This window comes from Branchiostoma floridae, chromosome 1, assembly GCF_000003815.2.
Source record: "Branchiostoma floridae strain S238N-H82 chromosome 1, Bfl_VNyyK, whole genome shotgun sequence".
NCBI lineage: Eukaryota > Metazoa > Chordata > Leptocardii > Amphioxiformes > Branchiostomatidae > Branchiostoma > Branchiostoma floridae.
Genome location: NC_049979.1, coordinates 27,938,462 through 27,956,862, shown reverse-complemented (window position 1 = coordinate 27,956,862; position 18,401 = coordinate 27,938,462). Strand labels below are relative to the sequence as shown.

Sequence of the window (18,401 nt, the reverse complement as noted above, 5' to 3'; positions counted from 1 at the left end):
TGTCGTATTTTCTGAAAAGCCCGTGGGTTGTATTGTTTTTGTGCGAGGAGTAGTTGGTCGGCCAGCGAAACCATTTTTGTATTAGTCCGCTGCAACGGTGATGCGGTTTTTTCGCCTGATGACCCAAATAGCGGCGTTTTTCATGCGATTTCGAAGAAATGACGTCATCGGAGATTGCAAAAAAGTTATCACATGGAATTTTTTTATTTTCATTTTACACAAACATGAAGAATTTAGCTTCTCTACCACGTAGGCCGTTATCCTGGGAAAATTCGTTTTTTCCAAGCAGCTTCGATCAAAAAAGTGTTAAAAAATGATAGTTTTCGGGTCCAAAATTAAAATTTTACAACATATTCTAACCAAAATAAAGAGGCAACAGACGGTACCAATAGGTTTGTCGGAAAGAGACAGTAAACGGCTTTCCGCCATATTGATTAAGTTTCGCGTCCTACGTTTACTAGCGGAACTGTAGCCCTTCGGCCTGAGGCTGCCCGCCAACCTCCGAAATCGTAAAAGAAACTCCGGTCCGATACCTTAATAGGGCGGCGCTTGTACCATATATGACGTCATAGATTACGTAATTTCGACGCATTTTAAAGTTTCCATCAGATGTCGTTATATTGTGTAAAAACAAACACCGTTTTTCATTTTTCTAGTTAAAAAGTCAGCATATTCATGTACAGGCCCTAGGCGCCCCCCTCCCCCTTTTTCACCCCCCCCCCCCCCTTAGAACTACCATTACGGGCAACTTTAATCGATTCTGGCGGGCAGAATTTTCCAAAATCATATCTTTCTCTATGTCATTTGATTGGAGCCGACCTCTGTCGTTCACCTATCGCATATGTTCGCGATGCCGTGCATTAGTATGACTTAAATGGGCATTAAAGCTGAAATCTTGGTGCTTTAAGCCCTAACTTAAGGAGAAACTGGGTTTACTGACTTTCGGTTCATAGCTCCTTAACGCGGCGATCTTTTTTTCTTTCGGTGGTATGTAGTAATAGCCTATCAAAAGCACTACACATCTTTGCCGCGCTTATTCCAACTGCCCGCTTCTAGCGCCGACAATAAGATCCAGTTTGTGCTTTGCACTGTGTAAGAATGCATTCTTGCACACATTTGGGGCGCATTGTGCTTCTTAAGGGGCCGTTCACGGCGAAGTAGTTAAGAGTTTGGTGTCGGACGCGTTTGATTCTGAAAGTGTGAGATCTGGTCTACTGCTCCATGTCAAAATCTGGCACATTCTTCATTTTACTTACAAGCGACGAACTTTAAACGCGCCCCCCTGCTGTTTTCCTTGAGCAACCTCTGACGTCACTCCGTGACGTCAGCGATGCCAACTTTTAAAGACGGTTTTCTACCGATGTGTAGCACCGAAACGACGGAGAGTGCACATACTTTCCCGGACAAGTTTATGGGCAGACTTTGCACCCCATTTTATCCGTTTTCAGAAAAGCGATGTCAGAAAAAAGCATGTTTTTTAATGTTTCTGTATTATAACGTAGGTTCAATATGCATCTAGGCTTGATAGCCTCAAAATACAGTGTTTTTGACCTGACTTTAAACCGCTCCCGTGGGAAAAGTAACCATCGGAGACAAACCAAATTTGGATATATGGTAGATATGAACTTTTTAAGTAATAAAAATACATATTGAGAAAAAATGTCCCTCTTAAGGTTCCGGGTCGGAGTTCAAATCTGACCGGAGTTGGCGGAAGGGTGGTGTAATAGGCCGGAAGTGCGCTGTTGTCTCCCTAACTTTTGCTCCCTATGGCTTGGTGATCGTTATAGCTGAGCATAGATTTGTCGTATTTTCTGAAAAGCCCGTGGGTTGTATTGTTTTTGTGCGAGGAGTAGTTGGTCGGCCAGCGAAACCATTTTTGTATTAGTCCGCTGCAACGGTGATGCGGTTTTTTCGCCTGATGACCCAAATAGCGGCGTTTTTCATGCGATTTCGAAGAAATGACGTCATCGGAGATTGCAAAAAAGTTATCACATGGAATTTTTTTATTTTCATTTTACACAAACATGAAGAATTTAGCTTCTCTACCACGTAGGCCGTTATCCTGGGAAAATTCGTTTTTTCCAAGCAGCTTCGATCAAAAAAGTGTTAAAAAATGATAGTTTTCGGGTCCAAAATTAAAATTTTACAACATATTCTAACCAAAATAAAGAGGCAACAGACGGTACCAATAGGTTTGTCGGAAAGAGACAGTAAACGGCTTTCCGCCATATTGATTAAGTTTCGCGTCCTACGTTTACTAGCGGAACTGTAGCCCTTCGGCCTGAGGCTGCCCGCCAACCTCCGAAATCGTAAAAGAAACTCCGGTCCGATACCATTTGGGGCCAAACTGAGGATGTGACATTCCAGGCGCTGCCATTTTGTCTACAGAGATCATGTATTTTTACCAGTGTGTTGATCGTCAGTGTGACTGTAAGGGAAAATTGGCAAAAAGTTGCCGCAATAATTTGTTGCCAACAGACATGGACCAGTGATATACCCACTTCAACTTAACCCTGAAATACATGCATAATGTTGTATTATGCATTTCTGTCCTATATTTACTATTGTGGCCGTAACTACTAAGAATGTCATGGTTTTGTACAACGTCAGTTTGAAACTATGTATACAATACATGTATGTATTCATATTAAAAAGTAGGAACCATGGATGATGGTATTGGAGTTGGTGATTGTTCTTCATGCTATTTACAGCAAGCTGTTTTTATAACAAAAGAATTATATTAATATGATTTCTTTCTTCAAGAAACCAAGTTCAACAGCAAATTCTATGCAATACCCTATACAAATGCATTTACTATACCTCATGTACTTAAAATTCTTCCCCCTCTCACCAGCATATAGATAGGACAGTGCCCATCTTTGTTTCTACAACCCTTTTACCACACAGCTGAGGACTAGTCCACTGTTAGCGGTATGTGTTTAACAACAATACTCTTCTTATAAGTGCTGAATGCTAAGCAGAGAAAGCAATACCCCATACAAACATAAAGTATAGTGCAATACGTAATATATACAACGTGTACTTCGCAGTGGCTTTAAAATCACGTTGAAGAAGTGACATTGAAAAACGCAAACATAAAATTACTGGGAATATTTTCCATTTTACAGTATCCTAGTTTGTAATTACCACAGTCATCGTCCACAAGGAAGGACAACCGGGCAAAAGACCGATACTGACTGTCATTCACAATTAGCAATTCAACCAATGGTAGCATAGCAATTGTCGGTTTGACCAATGGGAACTTACCTAAAACTTTGCATTTCTACGTTTTGACGGAGGTGGGCGGAGCTATAGGATCGGTCTATAACGTTACCCTTTCACACTTTCTTGTTGACGTCATTTTTCCTGTTAGATTTGGAGAAGTCCTCATACGTGTACGGTACTACGGGTTTACACACGAGCTGCACCTGGTCACCTAAGTGTTGGATGAGAGGTAACTTGTACAGCACGTTGTCCAACATATCTGGACTGGATGCCTTCAAGAACATCATCACCTAAGAAAAGAAAATTAATATATATTTCCAAGGACGTTCTATATATGATAGAACGTCCTTGATATTTCTTCAAAATCACTTGACTACAAATGTCTGATTATCAAATATAACGTCATTTGGTTTGGCTTGAAAGAATATACACTCGTCATGGGTGAGCACAATTTAATGGTGACGTTTGTTACTTTCATTCGACACGAGCAAAATTCCGCATTAAAAATTGTGCTATTTTCAAAATCACTTGACTACAAATGTCTGATTATCAAATATAACGTCATTTGGTTTGGCTTGAAAGAATATACACTCGTCATGGGTGAGCACAATTTAATGGTGACGTTTGTTACTTTCATTCGACACGAGCAAAATTCCGCATTAAAAATTGTGCTATTTACAGCGCTGCACCTGTTCCCGCGTACCTCTGCCAGGTGGTCAATTACCTCGATTATAGATGATAACCAATCAGTGGAGTTATGTAAATAAGCACATATGCTAATGAGCACAGGGTGCAAGCTGCATTTCGATGAAACCAGGGCCGTCCTGTCTCCAGGAAGGGCCCAATGACGGAAATTTGCTTGTTTGGACAGATGGAAATACAATTTCAACCCCATATGTCCCAAAAATCTGAACTTCATGACATGACACTGATAAAAATGTACGTTGTTGTACTTTCGTAAGCTTAAAAGGATAGATTTAACAATGAAAATCGACGACATGGGCTCCCAAGCACCGGAGTAGGACGGAAAAAATAAAGCTTCTCTGGCCTAAGTAACCGTTACATTCCTCTATCTGAATATCTTAACCAAATGACTCAACACGAATACCGACGATGTATCGCCGAACATCTGCTCAGCTACAAAGTTAACCCTCCTCAACTGCTTAGGATAATGTTAGTAACTTTACACATACTGACCCTTCTTTCGGCCAGTACTTTGAAGAGTTGTGCATTCCCGCTCCCGACGGTTTGCAGCACCAACATAGCTTCTTTTCTCCACACGTCAAACAGTTGCTGTTGTTTCAGACCTACAATTACAAAACAAAGACAACTACATTGTATGTGGGATTGAGAGTCAATTCCAAAGTCAAAATAGAAGATACTTTTTACGACTTACAGTAACGTTATATATTTACTCATTTTGCAACGATTTTTAACGATGTACAATATGGTCGAAAATTTCTCTTGGAAACTTGCCCACACGGAAGTCATCCACATAATCCAAAGAACATACAACCAGAACAAAAATAATTTGAATTTACCGCTATATCCTATATACATGTCTATCCAGTAGATGAAACCTTCTGTGGGGGATGAGGACCATTCGTGAGTTTTTGGCCCCGGGTACTCCACTCCCAGCACCTCGCTAGCAAACGCCTCGTATTGCCGCAGTGGCCGACACTTGACTTGAACCTGACGGCCCAGGGACGGCACGGGGTTGGCCGTCAGAGCAGTGTCTAGATCGGTAGGGGTGCTGGACTGGATAACTGTTAGAAGACAAAAGACTGATCCTGACTGTCCATCACAATTAGTAATTCAACCAATAGCGCCGCAATTAGTAGTTCGACCAATGGGAGCTTTGCTGTCTTGATCGGTAGGGGTAATTGGGAGACAATAGAGGGACTAATATAATTAGGAATTCAACCAATGAAAGCATAGCAATTAGCAGTTTGACCAATGGGAGCTTGACGGAATATCCGTCAATTAGTCGAATTTCTGCGCTTTGACGGAGGTGGGCGGAGCTATGGAATTGGCCTATTCGTAGCATGTCACCGGAACGTACTGCGCCTGCGCGAAAAGTATAGACATGCTAAACTCCCGGTTTACTAAAGGGCCGCATTTAAGAAAGTACGTGCGTATATATGGGTAAAATACCGTGTACGTTTTACATGAAACCATGTCTCTAACATATACTGTGCAACAAGCGGGATTTCAATGCAACGTTGACCAAACCACTCGGGTTCGCGCAGGCGCAGTACGTTCTACCGACGTGTTCCTATTAGTTTAAGCAAATGCAGTCGCAAAGCACGTGTCATAGTCTGTCTCATCGTTATGATTAAGGTTATGATATTCGCACCGGTAGAAGTCCATTCTCTTGCAAAATAATATTACTACGAAAGATTACCCAACCAAGTTAACATGTCCACAAAATATCTGTGGTAATTTTGGCACCAATCTTTGTAACGACTTGGTAATGGCAGCGGTATATTTACCCTAAACAGCTATCTATTTACTATGCAAACACAACTGTGGGAATGATGTAACCTGAATACTTACGGACGATAATCTTTGGCTCTGCTAACACCTGTGTGTGTACAGAAAAACACTGATGTCCTTGCCGTAAAAAAGGATAGAAAAATCATCTTGTCTATATATACGTCAACCAATCGTATTAGTTACATTATTAATCACCGGGTATCAAGTACCACACCCTCCTTCGCAACAGAAGTTACAGACATAATGGCCTAGTTAAAAAAACAAAAGTCGAAAACTTTCTATCAATGTAAGAAAATCCCTGAAGTGATTTTGGTACAACACTACAGCGTAAGGTTGTTACATGATACCTGACAGTGCATTCTTTAACGTTACATCTTGAAAGATAAAAGTTTAATTTGTTGCATTGTTTACATAGACAGGTTACACTGACCGGTAAGGCAGTTAATTACGTACGGACGCCGTCAGCTACGATTAGACAGTCAACCAACAAACCATTGTGCGCACATGTGTGCAGCTATTACATAACGAACACTTTATATACACTAAAAGATACTATAAGGAACAGGTGGTAATAACATGTGAGTCCCTCCCCTAGTGTAGGATGCTTACCTTAAACACAAACAGAACCTTTCCTTGGTCCGTTTGTAACATAGCTTTAGTCAGCGCATGCACTGTTCCCTTGATGAGATCGGTAAGTGGCGTTTGCTCGGACCCTGCGAAGGAATACTCCAACCAGTATAGCGAAGGAGACGCCATGACACCGTCCCAGTAGTACGTGTCAGAGACTAGACTACTGACAGGCGCTTTCCCACTTACAGTACAACAAGGGGGGTTGTAAGAAAAGACGTCTCTTCGGGTTTAGTTACACCCCTATCAGTAATTGTTCGGCAAACATCCCGTCGGCTTGATAGGGACACGGAGTATCACTTTCCCCTCCCTTTGTCTGTCGTCTCTCTTGGCAACTAAATGCTTTGTGCAGACTGTATACATCTGGTAACACGGGGTACGGCCAGACAATGATTACAGTTCCTCGTTTATGGTCACCATTTAACACGAACATACTATATATTTCCATCTATAACATGCAACACATGTATCTTACATGCATTATTAGGCCCAGGTCAAACTTAAAATACGTATGTGAGTTGCGTATTGCCATTACTTTGGCTTGGGCCATGTTGATTTGATTATAGAGATGACATCCGCGCGCGTTTCCAAAAGAAAAGTTTTCAACCATACAATAAAAGACATGAAGCAATTGTAAAATGAGCAAAGATACGTTGTAGAATGGTAAAAAAAACACTGGAAAACGTCTACCAATGTCATAGGATGGCAAGATCAATTCCAAGGTTATAGAAGATGTTAAAGAAAGCATGTTGTTCCGTATACCGTACTATGTGTTTTCAGTCATTTGTTCAACCTGAAGCTGTGCCTAAAAAGACCCCCCAGTAACTTGCCCTGGAAGGGCAATTCATCAAAATCAAAATTGAATTATGCAAATTAGGATTCAATTAAAGGATTTTCAATCATGAAATATGTTTTGGTCAAAAAGACCGCAATTTGAGATAGATTGTGCTTTTTAAAGTATTTTTGCATGATCTAGATATAATTCAGACAACATGATATGATAAGATTTTTTTCGGTTAGTAGATTTTTATTTTATTTTCTAACTGCCATGGGAACCTGTTACACGCGCTCACATATTCGGTCGGCAAACATAAAGGGTCAAAGTCTTCCGTTCAAGGCAGAAATGTCCCCAATTAAAAAGCGTCCACCATGAAAATTCAACGATTGTCAAGTGCAAAGTATAGCTAATAATATTCATAACTCGCAACTACAAACTATCTACATTAGTGTACTAATCTAACGTCATTACTCAATACAGAATATGGTGGCACAGTGCATGTCACATTGTTATGGCACGACAAAAGTGCCCTCCATGCAGAAATGAAACCCCCGTTAAAGTGCCGAAATAAAACCTTGTTGAAATGTTCCCCTTGAAAAAATCCCCCATGCAGAAATGTCCCCACAGGAAAAAGTTTTCCCCATACAGAAATGTCCCCAGGGAAAAAGTCCCCCCCCCCATTGTAGAGATGTCCCCCTTGAAAATCGATCGATCGATGAATGATTGAACTTTGTGCTCGTTTTCTCGGTGGAAAAAATGTCTGCTTTGTCATGTCACCAGAATTTGCTCTCATTTAAAAGTTTCCATAAATGAAGATCCTCACTAAATCTGTAACAAATCCAGGTTCCAAAATGTTAAGAATCTGCAAGAAACTTCGCGAAGTCGACGCAATGGCCAAGAAACTTGGACCAGTTCGTGCACAAGAAGACTACATTCGAGCCCTACTGGACGCCATGACCAATATGGACACGTTGTTGGAAGTGGAGGTACTTAAAAGTCTGGCCGACGCAAACTTGGAACGATATAGTAAACTGAAGAACGCGGTGAAGATCGACAGGGCTAAGGTGTTGTACAGTACTGCACTGCACCGGTGTGAGGACAAGGAAATCAAGGAAAGTCTCAAATATCGTCTATCGTATGCAGAGAAACTACGACTTTCCAGCAAAAAGGTTAAAATAGGAAATTTTAACCCCCTTGCTTCGAGGGAGTCTGTTAGCCAAGTGTCTTCATTTGTCCGAGTGGCAGAAAAGCTCTCAAACCTAGACCGAAGGTTAACTATCGGCTGCGACAAGGTTTCTCCACTGATTAAATATACCAAGTTCATGATAGAAGGTATTGTGAACGAGGACAATATTCTAGAAACTGAAGCGATCAAAAGCCTCGGTGACGTGTACCTGAAAAGAGGAACAGAAACTAAAGACACGACATGTCTGACCAAGGCCACTGCTCTGTACAACACTGCACTGGTAAGGTGTGAACGGTTCCAGGGCAGAGTGGCACTCATTCACCGATTACTGTACACAGCAAGAATGAGACAAGACATGAGAAAGACTGCAAATAAGGTAATATTTGATTTGCCATTTATATGTACTGCAGATTAGACTATAATACGGTTTGTTGTCCGGACTCTTAAAATGTGAGATATAGTGTATGTACAGGAAACTTGGTTCAGAGCCGGTAAAAAATTAACCTAATTGAGCGAACCATATCTACATGCATGTACATCTAGAATGACATTTGAGACAATGGGTGACGTAAAAATTAGGATATATTTTAGGTGCCGTAACACTATGTCCTCCCGTAGTATCGTCGCCTACATACATGCATCCAGGTATACAGCATGTGACTTGTTACCTTTACCAAGAAGATAAAGTTTTCGACAGCGTTCGTGCATATGTGATGTGACCACAATAAGTCGAGAACACCTTCATGGATTGTCTCCATACTTTGTATGTTGGTAGGTGTTGATAAGACATCAACATGGTTAGATTTTGGGCGACCAGGCGGCTTGTTTTGGCACTGCAGCACCCGGTTTTTATGTTATAGACATGCTCTGTTCATGATGATTTTTTTAGTGGTAGATAGCTCTTGTGAAGGAAAGTAAGTTGTGTAGCCTTTGGCCACTAGCGGCCGTTTTCGAACTGCGGGGCCTTATTTGCATAATCAATGAGAAATTCGACAACCTATTTGTCATCTATTTTTGCTTGTATGACATCCACAAAGTCAGTATGGCTTTAAACATATTCTCATTCGTGGGACTGCATATAAGCCTCCATACTTTCAGCCATATTTCCATTACCCTATTTGATTTTATATCCACCTTGAACTCCGTATGAACTCCTCAAAAATATTTCTAATGAAGGCCGATTCGTCCTCCTAGTTCAACACCAGCGAGACTTTATCTTCTTATTACTCAAACTGACACAAACTGACAAATATTGATTTTCATATGTTCCTTTCAATTGGAAATATTCAAGGGTCCAAAGCACAGAAGACAACAATCCCAGAGTCACCACCTATCACGGGACTTGCCGGGCATGTCATGTAGCTCTGACGTCATGGCTGATAGAGGGAGTCAACAGTTCATGTAAGCATTGGAGTGTTTGCTTTACTGTTGATTATTTGATATGTCTGAGTGTTTTTTTTTACTAAAAATTGGATGCTCATAACTATATGTTCGATATTGATTTGGTACAAAGCTTCGGTTAAGATTGATAATTTGTAACAAAACAAAATCAAGTTGTTTATACTACTAAAACCACCTACCATCCCAAAGGTCGGCCGGTGCAGCATATATCGCAAGCCAGACATCGCGTCGCGCCGCTCCAGACTATAGGTTTGTGCATTTAATGCTGTTAGTTGTTGACAGAAGATGTGTACTTACTTCAGTTGATACCTAACAAATGTGGCAGAGCACTGTAGTGTGAACTATTGCATACCACATGGTACCTAGGCAAGTTTAGAACGTCAAAATATAAACAGAACTCTACGTGTTCCTTCGGCCCATTGATTCAGTAAACTTGATGGGAATATCGGACATTTGGGGCAAAGGATAAAAAGCAGATTAGCTGTGACATCATTTAGATTTATGCCAATTTGAGTATATTTCCATTTTATGTTTGCGTAACACATAATAAGTTAATCTAGCCACCATAAGATTTGTTGTTGCTCTAGATGAGGATTGGTAACGCTTTTGGTCATTATGTTGTTAGATGGACCAACACCAATTTCAAAATAAAATCACCTCCATTATAGGACGTACGAGAAGCACCTGACCACAGGTGACCGCGCATTGACTGACGGGAACCTTGACTTGGCAGAACAGGAGTTTGCGTCCGCACTGAAACTGATTCATGGTGCGTTTTGTTTATCTAATCGCATTCCAAGATCCTCCTCGAATGCTTGTGACTAAGCCTTATAATTGAATGCAACAAAGCTTATGCTCATGATCATAGAAACAAACCTTTTATGAACTGGATGAAAATGCGATGTTACAAACAGCCAGTAGATCTATGGCTATGCCACGAAAGCAAAAAATTTTGATTGGTTGACAAACACATTACTCATCAATCTTTATTTTGCCCATACAGATAAAAACGAACCCGATCGACGCAGAGAAGCTGACTGTCTCTGTAGACTGGGTGACGTGTACCTTCACACAGGTAAAAGAACAAAAGAAGGTAGGAAATTCACACAAGCGGCAGCTCTGTACAACGCAGCTCTAGCCAGAACAGACAAAAATACACACAAAGTAAAGAAACGTCTACATGACGTAGAGAAATCGTTTCTCTGCTACACAGCAAATGTGGGCAGTGAACCTAGTCCGTCTGATTCGGCCATAAGTCATCAGAAGCGATTAGAGGACATGCGCTCCAGTGCGAAGACACAACTAGAAGCCATTGACCAGCAACACAACCCATATCAATATGACGACGATGACCCAAAGATGCTGCCAGTCGAGGCAGAAAGATCTGAAGCAATGAAAGCTTTGTGCAAGTCCATCGCAAAAGGTAGACAAATATTTATCCAGGCCCTTATTGATGAATGCATCAGTACAATAGGCCCTCCCCTATGTAAGTACGCATTCATAGGGTTAGGCTCACAGGCTACCGAACTGGTCACACCTTACTCTGACCTGGAGTTCGCCATTCTGATTAAAGAAGGGAAGGACAATGACGACACACGGCGGTACTTCATCAACCTCACACACTACCTACACCTGAAAGTCATCAACCTCGGAGAGACCATCCTCCCAGCCATGGCCATCCCTTCACTCAACGATTTTCATTCAGAAGACCCAGACAAAGATTGGTTCTTCGACTCTATCACGCCTCATGGGTTTGCCTTCGATGGCTTCATGCCATGGGCCAGTAAAACTCCATTCGGAAGAGACCAGACTAAGAGCAAAGCTCCCATCAGCCTGATCCAGACACCTTCAGAAATGGCGAAGTTTCAGCAGCTGGAAATATCCCTGGCAGAAGGGTACAACCTGTCAGACATCCTCATGTGGTTCGTTTTCCTAGCGGGGGACGAAGACCTGGTGAAAGAGTATATGGAGATACTGAAGACAGTCATCAAAGATGATCTCCTCTTCCATATTCAGACCCGACGTCTGTTGGTCTTTGCAATGCAACCCTTTTTGGAAAGCATGGGCAAGACCTGTGCTTTTGAACCCACGGGACCATTGTTGAATATCACTCAGAAAGATCTAGAAAAGATTGGACAGATTCCTGACTTTTGGCCCACTGGGCAACTGTTAGATGTCAAGAAAGACATTTATCGCTTCCCTGGCATAGTCATAGATCTACTGGCTCTGTTTTGTAACATCGCATTGTCAGCCAGTACCTGGGATGTGATTGATGAAATGAAGGAAGCGGGATGGATCCATAAAGAAGACGCCAAACATCTCACAGTGCTGACCAGCATCTCGGCAGAGCTCCGGCTGAGAACCTACATGGCCAACGGAGGACAAAAAGACAGTCTATCTCCACTTCCCGAAATAGAGTATCAAACAAAGATGCTTGAGGTATCTGATACTACCCTGAAGTCAGCAATCCACATTCCAGACATAAAGGTTCTTTTTAGGTACTACTGCAGGGCTATGCCTTTGAGGATGTGCATGGTAGACTTAATCCAGAACAAAGATAGAAAGTTACGTGCCCAACCAAGAAGGGTGTTTGAAACGGCCATTTTTGATGCCTCGAATGAATGTATGGGCCGAATAGCCGGAAGCCTCTGCCTTTTCAATAAATCTATTCACCATTTGGAGGCAGCGCTCAAGGATGCAGGTATGCGTAGCGACATGAAAAAACGTTCCAAGTTACTTAGCGAATTGGGATCATGTTGGCGTGCAATGGGCGATCACAAAACAGCAATTAGGTACCACGAAAAGTTCTTAACGATAACAGAATCTCTCATTGGAAATACCAAACCGCATCTGTACATTGCTGGGGCACTGAACAATCTGGCAATGTGTTGGAATGGATTAGGTGCTTACAAAAAAACAATTGAATATTTGCAAAAGTCTTTAGCTATGATGAAAACTATCTATGGAGACAACACGGCACATCCTGACATTGCTATGTTACTTACCAACTTGGAGTCAGCATGGCAGGACTGCGGTGATCAGGAGAAAGCAATTAGCTCCCTTGAACAGTCTTTAATGATGTTGAAAACTCTCCACGGAGAAACACATCCACAGATTGCGCGGACGCTTCTCAACCTAGGGACATCTTGGCTTCGTCATGATCAGGGCAACCACAAGAAAGCTAGGGAGTACTGCGAACAGTCACTATCAATGAGGAAAGCTATCTATGGAGACAACACGGCACATCCTGACATCGCCATATCGCTTCACAACCTAGGGTTGTGTTGGGCCACAATTGGCGATCAAAGGAAAGCAATCATGTACTTTGAAGACGCACTAACGATGAGAAAAACTAACTTTGGGGACAGGACGCCACATCCAGACATCGCCAAGGCACTATACAACCTGGGATTATGTTGGGATAAAATTGGTGACAAAAAGAAAGCAATGTCTTACTTTGAACAATCACTTACGATGAGAAAAGCTATCTATAGAGACCGCACGCCACATCCAGACACCGCCATGTCACTTCACAGCCTAGGATCATGTTGGTCAGGAATTGGTAATCAACAGAAAGCAATATCTTACTTTGAACAGTCACTAACGATCAGAAAAGCTTTCTATGGAGACAACACACCGCACCCAGACACCGCCATGTCACTTTACAACATAGGAGTATGTTGGTCTGCAATTGGTGATCAAAAGAAAGCAATATCTTACTATGATCAGTCACTAACAATGAGGAAAGCTTTCTATGGAGACAACTCACCGCATCCAGACGTCGCCACGTCGCTTGAAAACCTGGGAGTATGTTGGGCTAGAACTGGTAAAGAAAAGAAAGCAATCGTATACTTTCAAAAGGCGTTAACGATGAAAAAAACTATCTTTGGAGAGAACACGCCACATCCAGACATCGCCATGTCGCTTCACAGCCTGGGAGAATGTTGGTCTGCAATGGGTGACCAAGAGAAAGCAATCGTATACTTCAAAAAGACGCTAGCGATGAGACAAACTATCTTTGGAGAGAACACGCCACACCCAGACATCGCCAAGTCACTTGACTCTCTGGGAGTATGTTGGTCTGCAGTTGGTAATAAGAAGAAAGCAATCGTTTGCTTTGAAAAGGCGCTAACGATGAGGAAAACTAGCCTTGGAGAGAACACACCGCACCCAGATATCGCCAAGTCACTATTTTGCATGGGAGTATGTTGGGATATGATCGGTGATCAAAAGAAAGCGATATCTTACTTGGAACAGTCACTAACGATGAGGAAAGCTTTCTATGGACACAACACACCGCATCCAGACATCACCACGTCGCTTCACAGCCTAGGAGATTGCTGGTCTGCAATCGGTGATCAAGAGAAAGCAATCGTTTACTATGAAAAGGCGCTAACGATGAGAAAAGCTATCTTTGGAGAGAACTCGGCGCATCCGGACATCAGCGCGCTACTTAACGACCTCGCAATATCTTGGGATATACTGGGTTATGTGGAGAAAGCAAATAGCTACAGTGTACAAGCCCTGATAATGGAGGCAAGGGAAGCCGCTCACTAAGGATAGTACCGCACATCTGGGCTCTTGTAGCACTGGTTGCAGATTGCCAGTCAAGATGGTTGACGAAGCCGACCTTACATCAGTAGAAGCTTAACACCTTCTGCTTTAACTTAAAATTTAACGTATTTGGTGTTATTTTCTTATTATTTTATATTGGTAAATAAGTAGAATCCTATTATCCTATATTGTTTAATTCGTAGAACTTTAAGATCTATTCTGTATATTTCTTTTTTAGTTTATAGTGGACCATGCAAAAGTCACTGTACTTTTTGTCGTGTCAATAAAGCTTGCACTTGTTATTTGGATAAAGAAGATCATTCACATTATCTATGCAAATTAGCACCTCATTTGGTGGTAAGAGCCAGGTCAGGTGTGTTTATTTGAGTGTGGATGGGGAACCTGTGTACGGATGAACACACCTGTCACTATATACACGCGAGTAAACATATCTATTCCTGGTGCCATTCACACAGGTAAATACACCTGTGCCTAGTGATGAACACCATTCACATACAAACACACTTGTCCCTGGTGCTAAATACTATTTACACACAGCTAAACACACCTGTCTCTGGTGCTGAATACTATTCCCACACAGCTGAATACACCTGCCCTTAACCCTATTCAGACCGGGGGGGGGGGGCCTTTTGAGGCCCGCGCCAACTTCGATGTGAGTTTTCCTAAAATATTGTTGGCAACAATTTTACGAAGTTTGACAAATTTTCCATTTTTCGTGTTGCCATGGCAACCGTTTGCTGACAGGCTGTTTTGCCAAAAATCACTATTTTTGGTTCTAACAATGTATTTTTCACATTTATTTGCTATATTACTGCTATTTTGTTACATAGATAAAATGTTATATTATTTAGCATATCTTTCATAATTATATATGCATAAATTATGCTAATTTGATGACGTCATCAGCCCAAAATCCAAGATGGCGGACCGTATGGCCAGATCAAGAATAACAAGCTAATTATCCCTTAAAATTTGTAATTACCTGGTATTTTTTCATCAAAAACCATCTAAATGAATGAATTTAGTCTATTTCCATTGCCCTTTGTGATTATTTGTTGCAAAAAAAGGAGTTTTAAAAATTCAAGGTAGTGGATATAATATGGCGGAGCCTAACTCGTATCTTAGATGTGCATGACGTCATTTTATGACGTAATTATGACGTTATCGATGTTGCTATTGGCAATACAAGTCGTAATAAACATTATGATTCTGTAATCTGCACTTGTTGTTACATTTTTGTAGTATAACTTGAAGTTGTCTGAGAATACCCTTTTTTCATGGGTCCGGTCAATATAATCAAATTGATGACGTCATAATTACGTCATCTTACGTCAACGTAACGTCAAACGTCATATACTTGTCAGACATTATGTCGATATCATGTCCTGAAAATTTGGTGGCCCTACGGCACGTCGTTCAAGAGTTAGAGGACTTAGAAGTGGAGGGCCTCAAAAGCACCCCCCCCCCGGTCCAGGGATGACCAAAAAAGCCCGGTCTGAATAGGGTTAATGCTGAACACCACACACACACAGATAAACACCGCTATATATCTCTGATATTCAGAGATAGAACATGCATTTCGAAGGTAAAACATTTCAGATTGGTGTTTTGATTAGCTATACGTAAGTATCAAAATCAGGATCGTAGCATGTTCAGTAAAAATATACAAAAACCTAGTTTCTTCTGCAGTTCCAAGGTCAGACACCTTGGGGCCCAAAATTGACCTTGAACTTCTTATCCCCCTCCTTCTCCAACCCCTATCTACTTATCAGATATCAGTACAATCCATCCGGATATATATACAGAGCTTTTTCAGTTATGCTGACCACAAATACCGAAGATCAAGGTCGCTTTACGCCCCCCCTCCACCCACCCCGTGTATAACATAAGGACCGTAGCAGAATGTAACTTTACGTTTTTTGCATCAATTGCCTATGACAAAATTAGCATATCTAATGCAAAAGTGCCATAAATCATTAGCGGTAAATGATGCAAATTTTACTTATATGAAAGTTTGTAAAAAAAATGTGTACCTCACCATGCACAAATTATGTAAACGTGTTTGTTGTTTGCATTACTAGTATTCATGTGTTAACATGGAATCCTGACAACGGAAAGGACTTACAATATAAAGACTTTTCATGTACATCATCATAGTCATTATGATTTGAAGCCCCTTGTCCTTATTGGCGGGAAATTAGATGAAGGGCATATTGGTGTCTTTACAGACGCACACTGTTACCCAGCATGGCGCAGATGACGTCACATTTAGAGCCTGTAACGTAGTGTCTTCTTTTGGTAGAGAAGACAATCATTTGAGCTAAATTATGCTATTTTTTGCATCATTGAGACATAATGTGGGACAACATGAGAAGAAATTTTCTCGTTGTGCACTGGATGAAGGGCATCTTGGTGTGTTTACAGACGCATACTGTACGTGTGTTTACATACCCAACATGGCGCAGATGACGTCAAATTAAAAGCCTGTAACGTAGTATCTAATTTTGGTAGAGAAGACAATCATTTGAGCTAAATTACGCTAATTGCAGTTTTTTTGCATCATTGAGACATAATATGGGACAACATGAAATAAGAAATTTTCTCACTGCGCACGTGAAACTGTTACGCACGCTGCCATATTTAGTCGTCAATCACAAAGGTCAGCGTCCTTCGTGTAATCATTGAACTGTGTCCGTTTTCTCGCTGGAAAGACATCCGCTTTGCCGTGCACGCCACCTGTAGTCCTGTACTATCTCTTATTTCAATGTTTTAATGAATGAAGATCCTCACTGAATTTGTCAAGAATCCAGGTTCAGGAATGTTACGAATTTGCAAGGAACTTCGTGAAATCGACGCCAGGGCCAAAACAATTGGACTCGTGCGTACAGAAAATGACTACACCCGCGCCCTGTTGGACGCCATGGGGAACATGGACATGCTGTTGGAAGTGGAGGTGCTCAAAAGCCTGGGAGACGTGAACTTGGAGTATGGTAAGAAACTCAAGGACGTGGCTAAGTTTGACAGGGCTAAGGTGTTGTACAAGACTGCACTGCACCGGTGTGAGGACAAGGAAATGAAGGAAAGTCTCGAATATCGTCTCTCGTATGCAGAGAAACTAAATCCAGTGAGGGAGTCTGTTAAAAACGTTTCCTCGCATGTCAGAGTTGCAGAAATGTTCACAAACCTAGACAAGGTCGGCTACGACAAGGACAATCTACTGATTGAATACACCAAGTTAATGATAGAAGGTATTGTGAACGAGGACAATATTTTAGAAACGGAAGCGATCAAAAGCCTCGGTGACGTGTACCTGAAAAGAGGAATAGAAACTAAAGACACGACATGTCTGACCAAGGCCACTGCTCTGTACAACACTGCACTGACACGGTGTGAACGGTTCCAGGGCACAGTGGCCCTCATTCACCGCTTACTGTACACGGCAAAAATCAGACAAGGCATGAGAAAGACTGCAAATAAGGTAATATTTCCCATTTACATATACTGCAGATTAGACTATGATACGGTATGTTGTCCAGATGTAAAATGTAAAATATAGTATATGTATAGGAAACTAGGTTCAGAGCCAGTAAAATATTAACCTAATAAATCGAGCCATGTTTACATAACGTTACATCTGGAATGACATTCGAGACAATGTGTGACGTAAAAAGGATATATTTTAGGCGTCGTAACACTATGTCCTCTCGTGGTAGTGTCGCCTAGATCCATGCATCCATGTATAGATCATGTGACTTCATACCTTTGCCAATAAGGTTATGTTTTCGACAGCGTTCGTGCATATGTGATTGTGTGTGTCTGTTTGTCTGTGACCACAATAACTCGAGAACACCTCAATGGATTGTCTTCATACTTGGTATGTTGGTGGGTATTGATAAGACCTCAACATGATTAGATTTTGGGCCCGGGCCACTTGGCGGATTGTTATTTGTACTGCAGCGGAACATCCCGTTTTTAATGTTATAGACATTCATGATGATTTTTTTGGAGTGGCAGATAGCTCTTGCGAAGTAGAGTGCGTTGTGTAGATTTTGGCCCCTAGCGGTCGTTTTAGAACTGTCAGACCTATTTCTGCACTATATATGTCTGGGGCCT

The 18,401-nt window shown here is 41.5% G+C and overlaps 1 protein-coding gene and 1 long non-coding RNA gene across 2 annotated transcripts; one reads left to right on the top strand and one right to left on the bottom strand.

Annotated features, from left to right (window-relative positions):
- Nucleotides 1–3,312: 3,312 nt before the first annotated feature.
- LOC118419145 lies at nucleotides 3,313–6,987 on the bottom strand. The gene is made up of 5 exons (XM_035825459.1): nucleotides 6,331–6,987; nucleotides 5,782–5,809; nucleotides 4,767–4,991; nucleotides 4,423–4,532; nucleotides 3,313–3,515 (listed from the first exon to the last, which is right to left on the bottom strand). Exons 1-5 carry the CDS (start codon nucleotides 6,475–6,477, stop codon nucleotides 3,339–3,341), a joined length of 687 nt encoding a protein of 228 aa, XP_035681352.1. The 5' UTR covers nucleotides 6,478–6,987; the 3' UTR covers nucleotides 3,313–3,338.
- Nucleotides 6,988–9,594: 2,607 nt separating this feature from the next.
- On the top strand, nucleotides 9,595–10,476 carry LOC118419288. Its single transcript, XR_004831614.1, has 3 exons — nucleotides 9,595–9,713; nucleotides 9,903–9,962; nucleotides 10,382–10,476. It is a non-coding gene; the product is annotated as an uncharacterized LOC118419288 (long non-coding RNA).
- The last annotated feature ends 7,925 nt before the right edge of the window (nucleotides 10,477–18,401 follow it).

Coding starts and splice junctions, on each gene's coding strand:
- LOC118419145 (XM_035825459.1), bottom strand. CDS start 6,477: ATGGCGTCTCCTTCGCTATACTGGTTGGAGTATTCCTTCGCAGGGTCC. Junction 5,810..6,330: donor AGGTTCTGTTTGTGTTTAAG/GTAAGCATCCTA, acceptor GTACACACACAG/GTGTTAGCAGAGCCAAAGAT. Junction 3,516..4,422: donor AAGTACTGGCCGAAAGAAGG/GTCAGTATGTGT, acceptor TTCTTTTCTTAG/GTGATGATGTTCTTGAAGGC.